The 22,888-nt window shown below is 41.1% G+C and overlaps 1 protein-coding gene across 6 annotated transcripts in view; it reads right to left on the bottom strand.

The window, feature by feature from the left end:
• Positions 1–22,433, bottom strand: part of LOC119656541 (serine/arginine repetitive matrix protein 2) — a 134,501-nt gene extending 112,068 nt beyond the window's left edge. For all 6 annotated transcript variants that reach the window (XM_038062890.1, XM_038062892.1, XM_038062887.1 and 3 more), the window contains exon 1: positions 22,354–22,433. In XM_038062890.1, coding sequence (XP_037918818.1) covers positions 22,354–22,416 — 63 coding nt within the window. In that variant the 5' untranslated portion in view covers positions 22,417–22,433. The remainder of the gene's footprint in view (positions 1–22,353) is intronic.
• Between the last annotated feature and the right edge of the window lie 455 nt (positions 22,434–22,888).

Here is a 22,888-nt window from a genome sequence, read left to right on the forward strand (position 1 = left end):
CCAGTGAAGTCAGCCTGGTGAGTAAGTAGCTTGAGTCTTCTTGGATGTGGACTGTCGTCATCTGCATAGCGTCATCAACCCGACCGCGTTGGTGATGAGTTTCCCCATTATTCGTACAGCAGAATACAAGCCAGTCCGTCCCGATGTCTACCTTCCCGTCTGACTCTATCTTCTTATCTTTCAGCGCGTCTCGCCCGTAGAACTTCACTAGAAAACGTACCATATCTGTGGACGCCTCTTCACTTTTCTTCATTACATGAAGACCCAAGTTTGCATTTGCTTTCAAGAACAAGTGCTGTAGCTCTTGTAATTTATATGTAATACTAAATGTATGGTCGTATGCGGAGCAAATGGTAGATTCCTGAGCTTGATTGAAGCAATTTTTATATCGGATCTTCTTCCATAGATAGAAATGGAAATGTGGTGCATGATCTGATGGCTACCGATAAATGTTCGGCCATATGTACATACTCGTATATGGTATACGCTAGCGTGCATATGCAACGATAATATTTATATCTACGTCTTATAAAGCAAGTAAATAATCTTGCAAGACATTCTGAACAGAAAAATATTGGAGATTTTCTATGGATCCATTAACCTCTTTTTAGCAAATTTTGATTTGAGTTACACCATAAGAAAGCAAAATTCACTAAGAAACCTTTCCAACAAAGATGTACCTTCAGGGGTTGATGTGCACTTAGATCGTAATGGTTCGCTACATCAGTACAAAAACTCTGATGTTTGGTGTGTCCACACCCTTATAGATACTCACATACAAGTATGAAGTGTTCTGTGAGTTCAGCTTCCTATCCTTCCTTCCTATCCATGAACACATATCATCATATCATGTAGAATTCCTATTCTGAAAATATGTCAAGCAAGTGATTTAGGCCAAGTCGGAGTGTGAACAATATTTCTGCAAGTCTTCCTGCTTTTCGACAAGATAAACTTTGCAATATGTCTGTTTGATTCTGACTGGGTGTATCTAAGTGTAGTATAGGCTCTGTCAGTTGTCCTTATGGCAAACTTGTTCTTAATTTCATTAGCCAATGGTAATGACACTCCAAAAGCTAGTTCCGGTCACGGCACAGAAGAAATTGAACTCTCTTTCGCTGACGCATCCGACATTCTATTTTGCCTCCACACCACAGCGGTCAGGTACTCAGTTTTGCATTCCAGAATGGTTTTCAAGGTATTCCAGGGACAATTCAACGCACCCGGGGCTAGTTAGCTGTCGTTGCAGATTGCGGTGTGCCTGCCACGCTTACTGCTCTTATGATCATATCCTTCAGCCAGAATGACAATTTTCTATTGTCCCAAAAGAAAAACCAACTTCTCGTTTTTATTCGTATGGTAGACTCCTTCCTGCTCCGGAGCCGTGTTCTGTTTTTGAGTCACCGGTATAGAAGTTCTCAGTATATATCGCCATGCATTCTGCAGGTTGGTCCTAGTTTCTTGCGCGTTTGAGGGTACTGTTATACGTCTACCAGACAAATGTATAAGGATCCGAGAATCAAAAGGTATTCCAACAACTGAATTCAGTTGTTTCAACATTTCTTCCAATGCTATGTAAACGCTGCTCTGTGCTCTACATAGATTTGTAACAAGTTAAGTAATGCTTCCAAAGCTACGCAGAATGTCGTGATCATAGCACCCCCAGAAATACAGTTCTCTGCAGTGGGGCTACTTTACTTTTGTACGTCCTTTTAAGTCATCACACTTTCAATGAAGAATGACGACAGCAACGTATATCCCCGTTATCAGATATTTTAAATCGCGATGTTGAGACAAAGGCCCGCCTGCATATTTCATAAGCTGTGACAACTCGTTTCACTTTTCATCATCATCATCGGTGCAACAACCGCTACCCGGTCTAGGCTTGCCTTAGTAAACAGTCCACCAATTCCGTATCCCTAAACGCTCTCTGCGTCCTACGCCATCACTCCATCTCAGGCAGGGTCTACCACGTCTTCTTTTTCTACCATAGATACTGCCCTTATAGATAGACTCAAATAGATTAAGTGACTCGTCCATTGCAACCTACGTCCGAAAGGCGTGTTATTGAGCGGTAGAGATGAAGGCTGAAGAATCGAATTAAATACTTTTTAGTAGAAAGTGCGACTTGATTCCTGATAGGAACAAAAAATTCCTGAACTACACCTTCTTTTTCTAGCTAGGCTAGCCTCCATCGGTTGCGCTATTTTGTTCTGTCAAAGACCTGATTTCGATACAGTCGCGGGGCTCTCAATTCCGTATCAAGTCAGTTCGATGTTCAGACCAATCTTGGTAAGTGAATTCTCGTTAGCACGAATAACCACTCTATCGAAGACGCCTTCCTCGCGATTTTTCCACGATTGGTGCAACCCCATATTGATCGCGGATATTCTCATTTCGGATGTGATCGAGGCATGTTATTCGACTTGTCGAACGCAACAACATGAGGCGCCGTTATTTGTCCTTTATAGTCGGACAACATTAAGAATTATAAACGGCGGCAAGGTATACGGTACTGCGGTCGATTTTACTTTTATTTATACGTCGATCACAGAAAACAGAAGTTGTGGAACCCCACTTCATCCAAGCTGCGCTAATGGATGATAGCATTAACCTGAGATATTTAATTCGCTCAGTTCTGGACAGGTCAATGCCACCGACAGTGATAGTGCCTCTTTCCTGGGGATCGATCGTCAAAAAATCTATTTTATTCAGATTCAATCTGAAACAGTGTCGCATGCGCCGATCATTCCATTTTAGAACAAATTTCTCGAGATCATTTTTGCTATAAGAAGCCAGGAAAACATCGTCTGCATAGTGTATAGGGCGCTGGACGTTGGATCTCCCGCGTGACAGTGTCCAAAACAAGAACAGAGAGGAGTGATGAGAGGGCGGTTCCTTGATAAACACCGACTGAAAGACGATGCGGTTTAGATGCACCCGCCACACTTCGAACTTTACTTTTCGGATCGTGGTAGAGCAATTGGACCCAGTGTCCGAGTTCTTCTATTACTAGGTGTTGTCGCAGAGCATACCAGATGAGTTCGTGTGGTACACGGTCAAACGCTTTCCCCAGATCCAGAAATACAATGCAAAGAGGACGATATTTCTCCCAATACAGGAAACGTGCATTGCGCCAGCAATTCCGCAGTTCTTAACAAACTGACTTAATTCACGATTATTTAAACGATTTCGCGAATATTCGAATTTTAATGGTATGGGACAGCAACCAGATGGGACTGTAATTTGAACATTCTGCTGGACTACCTGTCTTTGTCCATATTGGAACTATGGTGCTTTCTTGCCACTCAGAACTGGTGCTTTCTTGCCACTCAGATGGCCTTCTACTCCGCTCAATAACCAATTAAAGAATTTACTGGGCGGCAGTGTTGAGTCCCAGCTCTTCGCTTTCGAGAGCATGCGATGTCGTCAGTCCTGTTGTTTTCCCCAATTTGATTCGTTTTCTTGCTTCTTCGCGCGCAACTGTAGCGCTGACAAGTGAAATTACTCCAAATGTCGGCTGTGCTTGTAGGAGGATGAACAAATTCTTCAGTTGAAACCTGATCGAAGTCGATAAACAAAGTACCGTTCTTGTCATTAATGCAATAGAAGTGTTCGATTCTGCTACGGAATCATCTATTCTTTTGAAGGGGACGAAAAAGAGGATTCTTCTCCCAAGTGCACCTAAGGGTTCACCATTTTTTTGTTAAGAACGCAAGTATTTGAGGTATATCTACTTGAGGGCTAGCAAGGTGATTACCTTGTACACTAAGAGCATTAACATGGTGAGACATTTCGAATGAAACAGCTCCTTCTTGCTGAAATAGGCTCTGTTGGCTACTAACTGCCATGCGCGGATTTCGTCGTCATGGTTGTTATCCGTTATAATTTTCGACCTAATATAGGAGAAATTATCATCGGTTTCAAAGTTTTTTATCCTATTTTATCGTCCTCAGTTGACCAGTCTTATTTGATGTTGTATCTTTCATTTTTCATGCTAACATTGTCACTATATATTTCGTGTTGCCTTCATTAATGTGCAGCCCAATATCCCGTACTACCTGGTCGATTTGGATGAAAGTAGATTATACACCTCGGGTTGTTCTTCACATGATGTCGATATCGTCAACAGCAGCCTTTGCTACCATCGGAGTCACCAAGCCTGATAAACGATTCATTAATTGAGATATATGGCTTTGGAATGACGATGTCACAAAGAAGGTCCGTGGGAGGAAACGCCTCCACCATATGCCAACCCGAAAGCAAAAAACGATTGCCGTTACCCGAGCGGTCCGTTACAAAGCTCTTTACGATAAACTAGACACTCGAGAGGACGAGAGCGTTCTAAATTGGCTTATTAAAAGCCGACACCAACGACTTGTGTTAATGATAAGAACGGTATTTTCCTATATTACATATTTCGAGCAAATTTCAACGGAAGAATGTATTCACCTTTAACTTCAACAGGCACTACCGAAATTTGGAGTGTCATTGGCACTCTGAGATGGTGGCGAGTGAGACGGAGCAGCAACCCTGTCGGCAAAACTTAAACCAAGTGTTGAAGGAGAACTTCCATGTGGTGGTACTGGGAAAACCTGTATTCACTTGGGCTTGGTGGCAGTGATGCGTACGCACCAAAGCTTAATTAGGGCCATCAGACCCGAGTCTGCACGGGAACTCATCTGAAATGACTTCGGTCACGAAACCTTACCAGTCATTAAAGCTTTCAACCTCGGAACTCTTCTAGTCAAGACCGATTGACATGAAATTTGGGGTTCTTTCATTTCTTAAAATTTTTTGATAGAAATATCGCAAGCACGCATTGATTAAAAAGAATAATTTTTTTATTTTTTTATAAGTGCAACATGGACTGAGATATAGCTCGCCAAACCTAAATTCGTAATGTCTAAAAAACATTAATACATTCAAGGCCAAATAACACAAAACCAGTAACATTTAGTGGAAATTAATCTAAAGCTCTTTTGAAGTGCTCAAGAAGACCTTTCAAATGAGGGATGATAGCAGTTAGTGGGATAAATAATAACGGAGCTATAATCAAAATAATGCAATTACCTGAATTTTCCATAAAAAATCAATAAAACAAAACGTGGTTTTCTCATATAAATTGAAAGTAAGTTGAATCCTTTAAGAATCTACAGCATTTAACCCCTCGCAATAAATTTTGAGATTTTAGTGTATATAAAGAATCCAGTTACACATTTACCCAAAAAAAAATGATTGTTATTTTTAAACGAAAAAATCATTTTTTTTAAATCTCAAAAAATAAAAATATAATGAAAAAATGCAAAAATGTGGCCTTTTTCTCGCTAAACTACTAAGTCAGCAGTTTTTCACCACCATCTCTATTTTTTGAGATATTTTTTAAAAAAATATTTTTTTTGGAAAAATAAAAAAAAATTGGGGTAAATTGCACTTTTATATAATTTCCAACGAACTCAACTCTTTCCGGACCGTTTTAGAAAAATTCAATTTACGCACTTTGTAACCGATTTTCGTCGTTAAAAAATGATTTTAAAGATTTAAAGATCTTAGATCAATTTTAGTAAGGTTTTGTCTCAGATAAAATATCAAACCAGTCGGGAAACCGGAAGCTTCAGGTATGAAAGGTTTTGTGTATTTCTTTTATAAAGACATTTGAGTGTGCATGTGCCCCATTAGTATGTAGTGTAGCACGTAATAATAATAATAATCGTTGGCGCAACAATCCAATTGGATCAGGGCCTTGAATGTTAGAGCACTTCATTTAAGACCGTAACCGCACACTACAGGATTGTATTACCCTATAGGAGGCAATATGGTCAGCATTGCGCTCGCCCGAGATTATTACCCTGATTTGACTTAGATACTCATTCACAGCTGAGTCGGCTCACGATACAAACCCGACGTCAAATCACAATACAAATCCCACTGCACGTTTGCACGTAATATATGCATATCACTTTCGAACTCCCCGCGCTCCCCACCTTTCCAACAAATGTCAAAACTAAGACCGGCTTCAGAAAGTACTAACCGATCATTTGATATGACTATGTTTGGCAAAAAAAATGTACACCCCCGTTTTGCATGTATGGGGACCCCCCTCCTCTCCCTTAAATTCGGCTTAGGATGACGTAACTCACTGTATGCGTGAGCATTCACAGTTCCCACCTGTTCACCAGATTTGGCGTCAATCGCTACAGCCATTTCCAAGAAAAATGCGTGCGGCAGACAGACAGACAGTAAACTGATTTTGCATAAAATGCAATCATATCTTGCACGTCGAAGGCTGATTTTCATTTCATTCTATTTTAAATCTTTCCGTGGATACTTTGTTTTGCCACTGTAGTCCTTAGTAAGATCTAATATTAAGAAACTCTAATTTGGTGTTCTTTGGATATCCAAATACTACTATGAGAGTATTGTAAAAGCAAGACTGTGACTTGGGTCGTGTAACTTTCATCCCAAAGTAAACTAAGCTAGTAAATTTGAGTGGGAGTAAAATATCGTTTTCGTGGGAAACACATGCCTCATACCTTTTCATTCTATATTCTACAAGTATGAAAATATGAAATCTAGAACTTCCAGTCCGTGTACATTTACATTTCTTTTGGGAGAATCCGTGGGTCGTTATCGCATATTGTAAGCGCATGAGTGTTAAACTATCTTTAAAAGCGAAAAATGGAATCAAAGTATAGTAATGAGTTTTGCAATGCATGTACATAAACATGTAAATACTACACATATGCATATATCCATTTATTCGCCTGTACATTTTTCATATATATGCATATATGTTGGCTTTAATAATGAAGAAGAATGAAGAGAGACTAAAGTGTGAAAGTTTACGCAAAATATGCAAAAGATTTTCATGCCACTTCGGAAGCTACTTTGAACAGGACGCAAGAATAGAGAGCGATTCCGGAAACACCAAAGAAACAAGTCGGAATACCGGAAGCTCGCGCTTCAGGTATAAAGGTTTTGTGTTCATCTTATGTAAGAAATTTCAACGCACATGTTTCTATCCGTATATCTAACATAATCCTTCAAATTTTTCCAAACTACGAGACATACGTACATATTACAGCCTAATATCTATGGGTGCTCACCCTAAACAAACAAACTGTCTATTTCCGAATACTCTACACATATATGCACGTATATAAATTGATCGTACCCATATTCCCGATTTACTTCTTATATCTATTTGAATTAGGCACTACCCGCAAAGTTCATTAGCACCCATATATTATATACCTACACACACACATGTCTGGTTGACAAATAACTAAAAAACTAAAACTAAATAATTCTCTGCGACCCAATTCATAAGAACTCATTTCGTTGTGGTATTGACGAATTGATATGTGATGATGACGTCATGCAGGTTGTAGAGTGCACGAAATTCACAAAAACTAGTAAAGTTTCACCCCCTATAACTTTGTTACTAATAGTTGGATTTTCATTTGATACCCTACACGGCTACATTCTGTGATAAAAAAATTTGTACCCTCCATTCACATGTATGGGGAGCCCCCCCTTAAACTTAACACAAGATGGCGCCAATTACTGCATGTAAAGGGAACACCAGATTACATACTCTCACTAATTTTCGTGTCAATCGGTCCAGCCGTTTCCGAATAAATCGGATGTGACAGACAGACAGACGGACAGACAGACAGACAGACGGACAGACAGACACCGTCTCGATTCTAATAATGTTTTGTTTCACACAAAACCTTAAAAAGAAAGAAAAAAAAGAAAAAGAAAGCGTGGAAACATTTCCGAAATTATTTCCGGTGAAAAATAAGAGACAAATAATGACAAATGATTTGAATAATTTGGTAATTTCGTGAGTTCCATGTCAAGACAAGGCTGGCTTGTGTACATCAGCATCAAAATCGAGAGGAGAAACCCTTAGATGACCTCGAACTATTTCCTTATATTTGCGGTAAAATTAACACGCCATTTATTATTGTTTCCTTATTTCCGTTTAAGAAAGATCTCACATAACAATAGTCCAATTATCTCAACGAAGAACTTGATCGGCGCACAGGCCTGCCACTCGGACGCACTGTGGTCGGAAGATGGAAGTGGCAGTGGATTGATTTCACATAAAGGAGGGGGCGACATTTGTATTGCGCCGTGTAGTGGAATCCACTCCCCCAAGATGGCCGACAAGTGGCTCGCCCCAAGGGCACTTGGCGGAGAACAGTAGGGGAGAATTGTCTTAGGAAGTCATGAGGGCTGGTGAAGGGCATATCAGGTACTGTGTGTGCAATGGTACGTAGATGTGGTTGACGCATTATACCCCACCAAAGGGTGAATGGTAACCATATTTACGAAATTTTTGAGAAGCTGCCACCGTCAAAATGTCACAATATGCACCCTTAAAGTGGGATAGGACTCATTTTCGGAAGCTACCCAACCCGAAAAGTGGGATAGGACTCATTTTCGGAAGCTACCCAACCCGAAAAGCTGAAAAAAATTGAAATCTAGGCTCCAAAATATGTCCTATTCCGATATCTACTCAAATATACTTTCTAATGTTATATTACCAGCTTTTAGAAATTGACGGGAAAACCCCCCTTAAGCTCATCCTAGGCATCCTAGTGCATCATTGCACATACTGCCAAGTTTCATGGATCTGGCTATTATTGTCAAAGTTATCTTTCATCATCTTTATCGTTCGTTACCTTTTAATTTCGTGCTACCGTCATAATTAACGAGAATGATTAACATTCGAGTGAAATATTAAAATTCCATTCATGAAGAATCTACTTCTCCAAAACTTTATTAGAATAGATTCGATGTCTATCTGTTCCTCTGTCTGTCTGTCACACTTGATTTATTCGGAAACGGCTGAACCGATTGGTACAAAATTGGGACTTCACCGGATATGATACAGTTATGAACCGTAATGAAGTGTTCTTTGCACCTCTTCGGTTGTTCTTCATCGTGGGTGAAAAGTCGACAGTTGACGTCCTTCACAGGAATATCGAAAGATTTGCGACCACAAGCAAGTTCTTTCGTGATGCGAAATACATTCCTAAAAATTTTGCGATCTGCGGCATTTTCCGCTTCCCTGACCATGACAATAGCAAATCCTGTCTTGTTACGAAATACACTACGCTGAACTTCTCGGGATTTCGCTTAGTACCGGAGTTCGGACGCGTTACGCCCGCCATTACTCGTATCGGTCAGTACAGCCTTCAGCCTCTTCCGTTCATGGATCCGTTTCCATGATTCTGCAGTCAACCAGATCTTATAACGCCCCTTCGAAACGTGGCAGATAACCTGTGTAGCACCCTAGAAAAGAGCATTTTTCATGGCAACCCAGTGCACATCAATATTCTCAGGCGGTTTACTCAGTATATTTGCCGTTCGATCAGCAAGATAGCTCGCCCACTGTCGACAGTATGCGCATGGATCATACAAGCGGTCGATGTTGAACTTAGAAAATCGCAGCTCCCCAACCCTACGAGAAGTAAAGGACGCAACTTGCAAGATCCCATCAGATGGTTGTTCCTTTCGTGGCCGATGTCAGTACCTTTCTTATTACGCACATTCAGGAGACAACTCCTAGATCTACTGCTGATCACGAAGTGGTCAATCTGATTGGTCATATGGCGTATGGCAGGCTCTGTGCTCGAACAATGTGCCACCAATTTAAGGCAGTGGAAGTTGCGAAAATCCACGAACCGCCCGCTATTACGGTTGCGGTCGCCAAGACCGTGTTTCTCCATCACATGTCCGGGCAAGATGTTGTCAAATCCCACCTTCGCTTTCAGATCACTCATCACGATCATAATATCACTTTTAGAAAACCTCCCAGGAACTGCGTATAATTGCTCGTAGAAAGCATCCTTCCCCACTATATCGGAGGTCTCCGTTGGTGCGCAGCATTGTTCGATTGTGATTCTCCTTAACATGGACCAGAATCTTGTAGTTAGAAGTCTGTCAGAAAACGGCTTCCAGGTCAACAGTGAGCGCCTTATGGTAGCCGTCAGAGGCAACTCCGCACCGGTTTCGCGTCTGCTACCACTCGGCTTTCTAGAGTATAAATTCACATTGCCGCAAGAGAAAGAGGAGTACTCTCCAAAATCGCACCATCCTACTTCGCTTAGGCCCAAATTGTCTAGTTTATATCGCTGGAATACCCACTGAATTAGAAAAAGCGAGCATTATGAGGAACTTTGCATCTTTCTCGGGGAACGTGCACACAATCCAGAAATCAATCATAGCCTGTTTTAGATAGCCAAAAGTTGTTGCCGTGAGGTCAGTCCCCATCCGAGGCATTGTTGACGTAGCAGAAAAATTTCAAAATTTGTAGGTTGCTAGCCAACAAATATCTATCCCTTTTAGTTGTCTCTTACGATAAGCAAGGAATACTTTGAGTGTATTCTTAAGGCCCAACTCACAGGGCCCTCATCAATGCACTCAAACGAAGTGAAACCGCTGGGCTTTACAATCTCCCCGCAAAATTATTTACCGCTGCACCTTCAGTTACTGTAGATCTGTTGCTTCCACTCGTACAGAAATCTTGGAAATCCGATATCTTTCCGAGAGAGTGGAAGAAGGGGATGATCGTCAAGATCCCAAAGAAGGAAAGCCGATTTGAGTGTAACATTGGAGGGGTTTCTGCTTTCACCGTGTCGTTACAAATGTAACAACTAAAATAATTCTGGAACGCATCAAAGAACATCTCGAAAGATTAATTGGCAGAATGCGGGATGATTTCCGCTCGGGATCCTCCTACCAGGCATACCGCAATGTTAAGGTCACAAGGCAGCAGGGGTCAAGGTCGGCTCAAAGGACGAAGGTGTCAGCGGCGTTGAACGGTACCGTCCTTTCGGCACCAATCATCTCGAGGATCCCATTTGCAGAAGTAGTTCGACAAGGAGGAACTAAGAAGTCCCAACAAGATGCAAGTCGCGGGATGAACACCATCCTCAATAGAATACTAACCATGTGTGAAAACATGCAGCATACGCTACACGTACATAATACAAAAATAAACAGTTTAACAGAATATTTACAAAAACAGCATGCCCTAGGTCTGTAGTCACAGCGGTACCACTGGATGGTCTCCGGATCATCGCGATTAATGTGAATTCCATCGTAGGAATTCATCGAAGAGCGGAGCTCCTTGATTTCGCTGCCAGGCAAAAGCCTGACATAATCTTGATTTCAGAAATCCCCCTCAATCCGAGGCATTCGATAACATTCAAGGATTTTGAATTCGTGAGGACCGATAGACGAAATTGTGATGGCGGAGGTGGTACCGGAATACTTGTGGGTCGCCATTATCGTTTCAGGCATATTAATAGGCCTGAATTTGAAACCTTTGAGTGTATAGAAGTCTCTTGTATTCTGTTTTCACTGCCTAGAGGAGGGAATTTATACATTCTGTCAGTCTATGCAGTGGGAAACAATCGAGCCAAGTTCAAGGAGGAATTCCATTCTCTGTTTACGATACTCGAACTGAACAGGCTGTATAATTATTATATTATAGCTGGCGACTTGAATGCTAAGCATACCTCGTGGCTAAACGCCACAAACAATCCCAGAGGGGTATTCCTCAAATCTTGGATAGAACAATACCAGATTGAGTATAAATGCGAACTATATGGGTCAGAGAGTCCAACCTGGCCCAGGGCAAATTCCTATCTGGATTTGTGCATTGCTGACGCGCGCTTGAACTTTAATTTTAGGAATCCTCAACGGAAACTACAGACTCCTCCTTACGATAGCGACCATAACGCTATTCTTATTGAAGTTCTGTTTGATGGACGAAGAGTTCGCCTTCTGCCGATGGACAGTGGCGTCCACAGGCTGAACTTTAAACAAACAGATTGGAAGAAATTTTAAGAGAGGTTTATTCGGGGATATCGAGAGGAATTCCCACCTCTTGATGGGGAAAACGATAGTACAATTGCACCAGGTGACAGGAACTTGAGCAACGAGGAAATACTTCAGTATCTTCTCAAGCTGGAGAATTTGACGCTGGAAACAATTGAACAAGTCGTCCCTAAGATTAAACCTCGCAATAATATGGAAGGATATGAAACTGCAGCCACGGTTGAAAAAAGTGAAAAGCCTTCTGCTCACTCGCGTCAACAAAATCTATCGGAAATATGGGGACTATCATCATCCCATATTGGTTGAGTTCAAATCATTTCTAAAGATCGTGCGGGATCTTATCCATCAACATTACGTAAATGAAGTGAACTCCCAATGGCGGGAGAAGTTAAAGGGTATTTTACCAAGCGATTCAGATTCCATGTTTACTAAAATCAATACGTTATTCCGGTCACGAGTAACTGTGCCGAGAATTAAAGTCGGTGGCAGCGAGATACAACACTTTATTGACTCAGGTATAGACACCAATAGTGTAACTGCTGATGCGCAAGGCAATCGGCATCGGGATGGATGATGCTCTGAAACTCGAACTTATAGGGGAGCACTTTGAATCGGTGCATCGGCCCAGAACGGATTTAGAGCCAACGCGACTTTCGGAAATTGAAGAACGAGATGTCCACAATTTCAAATATAGCCTTAACGGCACCACAGTTCTCCAATTTAGCTCAGCGTTGCAGGCTGGTCTCATACCGAGTGATAATCTCCTTGATTACTTTGTCTCATGTGTAGAGTTAACTTCCATATTTAGAAGGGTAAACAATAAGACATCATCCGGTATGGATGGCATTCCCAACGTGGTCCTCAGGCATTTCCCACACATTGCCATTCATAATTATTGTATTTTGTTCAATAATTTATTGAACAATTCCTTCTTTCCAGGACAATGGAAGAAAGCCCGAGTATTCCCGATTTTAAAGAGAGGGGAGGATTCATCCAGCTCTAAAAGCTACCGCCCAATCAGTGTGCTGCCTAACATCAGCAAGGTGTTTGAGGTTTTGGTATTGAAAGCCTTGAATGCGCATATCAAGAAGAAGGAATTATTGCCGAACGCGCAATTCGGATTTCGATCTGGACATTCGACAATACATGCAATAACGAAGGTAACGTCTGATATTTGCTGGAGAAAACCTTTAATACTGTCTGGTTGAATGGACTGATCAGGCCCCTGAAGAATGAGTTTCCGAGCCACCTCGTAGCGATGATGTATAGTATGCTGTATGGCAAGTGCTTTGTCATTACGGACGGAAATCTCACTGCTAGCAGAGAATTTCATGTTCTGAATGGATTGCAGCAAGGGACAGTGACTGCGCCTACACTTTTTGCGCTATTTGCCGGCGAATTACTCAACTCTTTCGATTTTAATAAATCTCCTAAAAGGTCGTTGGTTGCTTTTGCTAACGATCTGATAGCCTACACGGCACACAAGAAGGTAACTGAGGTGCAAGTTGAACTTCAGAAGATGTTCAATGATATTAAGCTCTTCACGAACAGTTGGCGGATGAAAATCGATGCGCAAAAGGGTGAAACGATTCTGTTTCGAAATTCCTTGGCGTATGCCAGTAGGAACTTGAAAAGGAATTGGAGAGATTTCTACATTGTCGCGAACGAGGATAGTTCTGAGCGCATTTCTCATAAGAAGTTCGTTAGATACCTGGGTGTGCGAAGACTCTTTTATGCTCCACATCTTAGCCGAAAGGTTAAGATTATTTGCTATCTTACTTTGGTGCTCATCTACGGTTTAATTTGCTATCTGGTTTAATTTGAGTGCTAGCCAAATGGGGAAAATAAGGATCTTTGAAAGGAAATGTCTGCGTGCTAGCACGGGGCTTAATAGTACTGCTTCGTCAAATTATGAGCACTACGTAACTAATTAAGTGATATATGCACGTGCTGCTGTGCCAAGAATCGACAGAGTTATCGTCAAATTGATTCGGAATCATATAGTGCGACCTGCTTTGCATGGGGAGAACCCTTGGGTTTCGCAGCCGTTCTACCCAAATGATGGGTATTTTGAAAAAAACTCTCACGACAGGCTTCATTCCTCCCAAATCGTTCGTGTATTTTGACTGGAATGGTCTAATTCTTGATTCTGCCGGTGATCCGGTTATATATCATATACATAGGCGTGCCACGGACAAAAGGATAGAATACCCCTCGAACTTGACAGTGGGGGCTCCGGGATTAGACAGGAGCTACTCCAGAACGAGAGGAATTGATATTAAGCAGGATGAAAAAGAGAAATCCTGGTACTAGTGGCTGCGGAATTCCGGTTAGCGGTGGCCCTGCTCAGTTCTGCCATTTGTTTCTTGGTGGGACTATGTAAATAATATAAATATTACGCGGGTGTTACTTTCACCTGCAGTCGTTATGAATTATATATTTTATTATATTGTATTGTATTCACTTCGCTCATCAAAAACGGAAAAAAAAAATTGTGAAATATAAAAATATTTTTAGTACCTATATATCATTCATTTTATTAGCTTTAAGATAAATAAATTGTATATATTTTTGTACTAGCCTTAAGAATAAATTTAAATTTCAGAAGTAGTTTTTTAAGATGTAAAGTGCAGAATTAGATTAGGGAATTTCTTTTAATTTTCGTGTTCGTCAATAAGACAAAGCTAACCTGGTCGGGTTTTTGACCATTTCCCGATAACTTACATATTACTTTTCAATGTAATGAATTTTGTTCACCCCGCTAAGAGCTAAAGGGCAACTATATATATGTATTGGTCGAATTCCTTATTTTTCGGGATTGTAGTTATTTCAAAGTAGGAATCAGAGTAAGCAAAGGTATGTATTATCACTAATGTATAATACAGGGTGCGGCAGCATAACTTCCTTTTTTGTCTTTCCTTTGCCGTTGAGGTTTACTTTTCAAGCGGATGTTCGGTTATTGCAACACAGCGTGCATTTCGGAATCGCTTTAATTTAGCCCCGTTGGCTCCCGCCCCAGACCGCAAATCAATTGTTACATGGGTCACTACATTCAGACAAACTGCAAGTGCGACAAAAGGAAGAACTGGAGTCCCTCGGTCCGTTAGATCACCTGAGAACATTGAAGCAGGGAGAGCATCAATGTTGCGATCGCCACGGCGTTCTGCGCGCAAACACGCATCTGCCCTTGGACTGTCCGATCGTTCTGTGAGAAGAATTCTTCGTGATGATCTTCATTTTCATCCCTATAAGATGGCGATAGTGCAGAAACTTTCAGAACGTGACTTCAATTCTCGGATGAACGCGTGTGAGCTTCTTCTTGATGTCGTTCCCGAGGGTGCTATTGTTTTTTTAGCGATGAAGCCGATTTTTATTTTTTGTGGGTCGATTAACAAACAAAACATGCGCTACTGGGCTGACACCAACCCTCGAGAATTGCATCAAAAGCCTTTGCATTCACCCAAAGTCACAGTGTGGTGTGCAATTTCCTCAGCTGGAATTATTGGTCTCTGGTTTTTTGAGGAAAATGAGGTTACAGTGACAATGAATTCGGACCGGTATGTAAACATGCTACAGAATTTTTTTTCTCACGGCTAGAAAATTTGGATTTGGGGGACACTTGGTTCCAACAAGACGGTGCAACAGCACACACTTCAAGAGCATCGATGGCTGTTTTGAGGGAACACTTTCCAGAGCGCCTTATCTCAATTAGAGGCGATTTGGAATGGCCGGCACGCTCTCCCGATCTGTCCCCTTGTGATTTTTTTCTATGGGGTTTTTTGAAATCCCATGTTTATGTGAACCGTCCAAGAACCCTACAAGATTTGAAGACCAACATCCAAGAAGAAATTGCCAACATAACAACTGCTATGCTAACAAGAGTCATGACAAACGCCAGAAATCGGTTTACGCAATGTGTGGAGAATGGGGGACGTCACCTAACAGATTTGATCTTCAAAACAATGCAAATAAAAACTTTAGACATGTACCTACATTATAAAAAATAAATAAATATTTTCCGATGCATACAATAGTTTTTATTAAGTTTTGAAAATAGGAAGTTATGCTGCCGCACCCTGTATTATCACCGAATACCAGAACTTTACATAGATTTCGAAATAGTTTACCTGCAGCATTCGCAGGTGTCTAGTAGGGTTCTCCACTGCCATGGAATCTAATTAAACGTTATTTAACCGATTTAAACAAAAATTTTTGCAGTTTATTAGATCTTCATCCATAATAACTGTAGAAACTACCAAACAACTCATTGTTCTCAATGCAATATGTTTTGCACATTGATTTTCAAGACTTGTAATATGTTAATCTCTCCAGCATGTGTAAATATTTTTTTTTCATCTCCTTAACAAACTCTCCCCAAACTATGAATATTACTAGCGAATGTACCTTGTGTGTCGTTTCTTATCTTTATCAATTGATGCATTCCTGGCCAGCTAATTCCTAAAATGCAACGCTATTGCTGCTCCATTCATCAACCCGAACGTTTTGATCCATACCCTACCCGTTTGCATGTTTATCAATCTGAAACATTTGACGAAGAGGAGTTGTTTTCTAACTTAATGCATGCATGCATATATATGTATATAAACATGACTCATTGCTCGTAGGGTCTAGAGAGATCCATTCTGGAATACCTGGTTCGTGGCTGGAATGCAACATTGTGTACATGTGAAGCGCCTGTCTTTCAACTCAATGCAAGAATTTAGATAAAACAATTATAAAGCATTTAGACTGGCACCAGTCTAAGCCCCGAGGAGAAAACAGAAAGACGATCACCCAGATAACCCTGACCAAGAAATTATAACCCAGACTAAACGTGACTCATGTCAACTCCATCAGCACCGTGTCGAGAGTCCAAGGCAGGTCCCAAGGTAAATGCAGTTGATGACATCTTTCGCATGTAAAACTGCGCGTAGGATATATGGAACTCGACCAAGACCGTTAAGCGTAATCTTGTCTAGAAAACCGCCACTTAATGGTTAAAATCCGCTTAAGCCTCATTAACGGCAACCATCAGAGAATTTCTTTCCGAGCTTACCCAGGAAATTTCTCCCTTTTTGTTGTTAGGAAACAACCCAAACAGATTTCAATAAAACCTTTCACTGTTGTCCCAATGGCGCCAGACGTTACTGTTTCTATGTATATTATTCAGTAAGCTATATCAATGATCTGAATATTCGCGCTACGCCATACAAGTGTTAACCGATCACCACTGTTTCGAGCGATCCACAATATACGGACGTGCACTATACTTGACCCACGCAATAGAAAATATTTTTTCGATGTCATCGATAATCGGGTAGGCCGCCAAATGTTATTAATTTGTGCATATTAAATGCCAAACAAGGTACATGTTCTAGGCAAAATGGCGGTAGACGTAGGTGGATGTAGTGTGAATGACATGATACAGTGTACATATGGATGTACATATATCACATTCGTTTCTGAGTTTATTGAAAGTCAGGTGGGATCCGAGGTTTCTATGTGTGAAAAGCGATCTGAATGGTTTGCAACGGAAAATCAAGGGTAGTTCTCCACAGATACCCATAAAATCCAAAACAGCGCAAAGCTGCATCATTCCAGTAATTATTGTGCGATGATTTTGAATTCAATTGGCTCCCATTTTAAGGTGTGTTTTATTCAAACTAAATTAATGACCGCAAAACCTACTGTATGTCATACGTATTGCTCATGCTAGGCAATTAACGATTTCCCCTCCTTTTCAGAACTACAGCGACTCGTTTTTATCAATAAGTATATTTTCTAACCTAATTAAAAACTCGCTAATAAATATTATTTCGTATCCAAAATAATATTTTTATGGACAAATGAAGAACAGCGTAACCAACTCCGTCAAAATTTTGAAAAAGCATAAAAAAATAAATCGACTCTGTTCATCTAATCCTTCCATCCACAATTTTCCTCACACCCTTTCGATAGATGGTCCTTTTTGTGTTAAGGTTATTTTTCTTTTTGAGTAGACAGCATTAACGCATAAAGTGGCAGACTCCTGTCTTAGGCAGACCACTGGCTAAAACACTCCCTTGTTGCATCTAGGACACTATTTGCCGCATTACCTATCCTTGTTGCATCTAGGACACTATTTGCCGCATTACCTCAGTCCAGGCCTATTTAGTGTAGAAGCCCACATCTCCTGATTTAGGAAGCATCAGCTACCTCGCCATCTTTCCTACCCATCTCCTTCTTTTTCGCCTTAAGAATGCCTTGAGTCGAACACGTCACCCACCATGGCCTCAATTATGAGGCATATCGGGTAAATTTGATCCTAGAAAGCGATTGGAATAGCTCCTGCTATCAACAATGCAGCCGGCTCTGAGACGGTAAAATAGGCGGACGTTGTCCTTGTGCTAGGTGCTTGGGTACATATTCTTACTTACAAACTGCAGAATCATAAAGAACGTGTGATGGAGTTTTCTTCTGGGCGCAACGCTGCCTGGTCCGTTTGATTACAACACAGTGGGATCCTTCTTGCTGCGCCTCTGGCGACATATCTACGATGTTTTCTCTCGTCTCCTTTCATCGGTTGCTTATTCCCCCTCTGCCGCGCCGATTTGCTTTTATCTCACCAACACTTCGGCTGTCTACCAGACACTTGGCTTGTGTGTGATAAGGATCAGGTCATGCCTCTCTATTATGCCACTTTTGACATCATTTTGATGATGGTAGCAGCTTTCATTTTCTGTAATATCGCCCGCACTTTTTAAGTAGACCTTCTCCCTCTATCATGGCTTTTCGGATAAGCTCCATCCTCTCCAGTTCGTTTAACTTGGGTTTCCACTTGATTGGCACATTCGTCAATCTTTTTTCTGACAAGGGAGTATCACGCAACTTTCGATCTTTTTCATGACCCTTTTTACGCCCTCAGCTCATTGGCATCTGTCCTTTTTGGCAGCCAGAGATAATTCTTCTGCGGTGCTACTTTATCTCTCACTAATAATGAGGCTTTTCTACTTGTTCAATAGGTGACCCTCGTAGCTTTACGATTCTTGCAAAAGGTTTTATAGTCAAATCTCCTGGTTTATTTTTAAGAAGCAGTAAACGTGGTGTATTTTCGCCCCTTCTAAAAATTTCGGCTATTCTTAATTGTGCTGTCATAACTGTTGCTGTTGATATTGTTCTATGGGTCCAAGCTACAAGCCATTATCTCCGCTAGAAGGTGCCGTCATCTTAAATGATTCCCGTATTTGTCTATGCAGACAGAGAGGTCATGCGGGGGTAAATGCAAATCTTCATTGAAGTTTATATTCAAAGCTGGGATCAGGTGCTAGTCAGGAGTCCGTCTCAACTGAGCCTTCGCCAATAACAAGGATTCGCAGAAGGAACCGTTGGAAGCTGTATAATAATAAAAATAATAATATTGTTGCCATTCACTCCTTGGTGGGGTATAATGCGCCAACCACACCAGCGAGCCAACACTCGTGATTACCTGAAATACGCCTCAGCTATACCCCATCACTTCCCGGGATGCATTCGCCCTCTACTATTCTGCGCCAAGTGCTCTTGGGGCAACCCACTTGTCGGCAATCTTGGAAGAGTGGATTCCACTGCATGGCGTAGCCCGCAATGCAATTGTCACCATTCCTTAAAGTGTAGCCTACCCACTGCCACTTCCGTTGTCCGATCACATTGCGTACGACTGGCAGGCCTATGCGGCGACCAAGTTCTTCGATGACACGGCGCAGGCAGGTATTGACGAAAACTTGAAGTCTTTAGGTAACAATGGAGTTCACTCACCATGTGCTACTTCCATATAGCAACACAGAAAAAACTTTCAGAAATTGACTAAAAAACTCCCTTTAAGTTCATCCTAAGTAGTATTTTGCACCGACATAGAGGATAGCCTCGTGCATACATGCCAAGTTTCATGAAAATGCAACTATTAGTGTAAAGTTATAGAAGTTCAAAGTTATCAATTTCGTGCGAATTAACAGCATCCTAAGCCATACAAATAAGATGCTGACGTCATAATTAACAAGAATAATTGACATTCAAGTGAAATATTAAAATTCCATTCAAGAAGAATCTAATTCTCCCCCGCTCTTTTTTATATCTGATGTAGGTTAAATTCTTGTCATTTGCCAATAATATTAAATTGCGTATGAGGTTGACTATTATCAATACAGAGCTTTCCATCAAATGATTTATTTAAATCGCTTTCAAAAAAAGAGGGCTATGGAATTTTTAGCTATGTGACAAGGAGCTGCCGTGCACTCATCGCTCCTCACGTCTTTTTCTTTTTCTTCAGCCTTTGTCCTGTTCACAAGCGGGGATGTAATCAGGATGTAATAGCCAGGCCTTTAAATCCCCATCCAGCGAGTCAAGCCACCATTGTTTCGGCCGGCTTTTTGGTTGCTTACCATTGACTTCGATATTCAGACCAATATCGATAAGTGAATTATCGTAAGCGTGAATTACGTGAGCACACCATCGCAAATGCCTCATTCGCAGTTTTCTCCGATCAGTGCAAACCCATATTGATCGCGGATATTCTCACTTCAGACGTGATCAAAACGTGTTACGCTACCAGTGCAATGCAACATCTTCGTCTCCATTACCGCAAGACGCTGTTCATTGTCTTTTATAGCCGACCAACACACAGCACAGAACAAAATATATGGTGGCAACGTCAGCACTAAAAACCAATCAACCAACAACATCAAACCGCACTGGTCAAACGGGAAGAATAAAGATAGAAGACAACAACTTTGAGACCGTTGATAATTTCTCCTATCTAGGATCGAAAATCACAAGCGATAGCAGAGACGACGATGAAATCCGCGCACGGTTGTTGTCAGCTAACAGAGACTATTTCAGCTTACAAAAACTTTTCCACTCGAAACGTCTCACCATAGGGACAAAGCTCTTACTGGATGATCTTGCCAGTCCTCATGTATTCCTCGGAGACTTAGCAAGAAGAATTGCGAACTCTTGACCGCGTTCGAGAGAAGAATCCTCTGAAGAATTTTTGGCCCCCTACATGAGGATAGGCGATTCCGTAGCCTATATAACGACGAAATCTATGATCGATACAATGGCAATGACAATGAATGTTATGGTGGGCGGGTCACTTAATCGGTATGGATGAGGATGATCCGGCCCGGAAAGTCTATAAGGGCAACATCTATGGTAGGAAAAAAGACGAGCAGACCCTGCTTGAGATGGAGCGATGGCGTAGGTCAGGACGCCAGACAGTTTTTAAGGATATCGAATTTGTGGACCTCGGCGCAAAACCGGGGTGTCTGGACTTCCTTATTAAGGCGGGCCTAGATCGGATACCGGTTGTTGCGTCGTTAATGATGATGAACACTCAGAACTATAGAGAGCGGCAGACGGACGACATTGCAGTAAATTTTAGATTTGAGACGTACGCTTATACGTCGATCACAAAGAGCACCACCATCCAGGCTGCATTAATGCCTGAAGCAATTTCATTACGCAGTTCTCCATTGGCTGATAGCATTGACTCGAGATATTTAAATCGCTCAGTTCTGGCAACGGCAGTAACCTGCCGGCCTCGCTGATAGCATTGACTCGAGATATTTAAATCGCTCAGTTCTGGCAACGGCAGTAACCAGCCCAGAACTGAACGATTTAAATATCTCGGGTCAAAGCTATCAGCCAATAGAGAACTGCGTTATGCGTTATTATCACAGAGGGAAACACAAAACCTTTTATACCTGAAGAGTCGAGCTTCCGGTTTCCCGACTTGTTTATACATCAAAAAAGACGGAAAAAAACACCAAAGTTTACAAAAAAAAATTTACCAAGGAACCAAAAATGTACCTTCAATACGTATCAATAATCCCAGTTTGCGACCCGTTGTATATTCTACACGTTAAAATGCGATTATTTTTTTTTCTAAGATGAGCAAGGTGCACTCTAGCGTACCACCCGGAAAACACTTTTTTTAAAGATGAGTGGATAAGTTGCAGCGTACTTCAATAATGAGCGATAATATCCGTTTGAAAAAATTGTTACGCATGCTTAAGATACTAATAAATATATGGTGAAAAATTTGCATCAGTTCTTCGAAAAAAGATTTCTGAAAAAAAGCGAAAAAATAGTCTTCCCACGAGATGATCCTCTTAATGAATAGGGCTTTCCCTCACAACGTCATAGAACCAGAGCCATTCCATCGACTTTAATCTCCAACCCATATTCGGAACTGCATATGAGCAAAATTGCTTTGGACCGTTCTTGTTCAACATAGCGAGCCCAACACTGATTTATTTCTAAAATTACTGTGGCATATTTAAACCCAACAACTTTTTTTGAAAATTTTTTCAATAACTTCGTAAATCAACCGAAACTGAAAAATTTTAAAAACTATTTTTTAATCACCAAAAGCCAATAAAGAGTATTATAATATGCTCTACATATATAAATGGATGAATGTGTATACAAACATACGTACATATGTACACATATTGAAAATTTTAATATCGTTCTTTAACTTACCATACGACGCAGCAGATCTTCGTCGTGAATACCAGCCAGATCGCCATAAATCTCTGACGCCATTTCCAACTTCGTGAGGTTAATGCTGCGAATGAGAATTCCAAAGAAAGAGTTATTTAAGCGGGAATATAAATGAAATCTATAATGAAATTAAAAACTAATATGTATAGTGTTTGCGCGTTCGCAGTTGTTGAATCTTAACCCTCAACTGGAGTTTTGGGGTCCAAGTGCACCTCACCGTACGCATTTTTGCTCTAATATTTATATTTTTGGTGGTGGTCAAAGACTAGTATAGCCCCCAGGGCGAAACGTGGATTGGTACCCACGAAAGGAGCATAAAACCTGGGAAACGTCTGCTGAACCAACACCAACAGCTCTTCTACCAAACTTTTTCTCCACCTCCACCTAGTGAACGCTGTGAGCTCTTTCTTAATGAAAAGCTGCAGACGGAAAAGGATGAAGACGAATCCCCCATGACTAAAAACGAGACAAATTGTACCAACTGGTCCTCCAGGCTAGGGTTGGGTGGGGCTGA

The sequence above is a fragment of the Hermetia illucens genome, chromosome 5, assembly GCF_905115235.1.
Source record: "Hermetia illucens chromosome 5, iHerIll2.2.curated.20191125, whole genome shotgun sequence".
Lineage (NCBI taxonomy): Eukaryota > Metazoa > Arthropoda > Insecta > Diptera > Stratiomyidae > Hermetia > Hermetia illucens.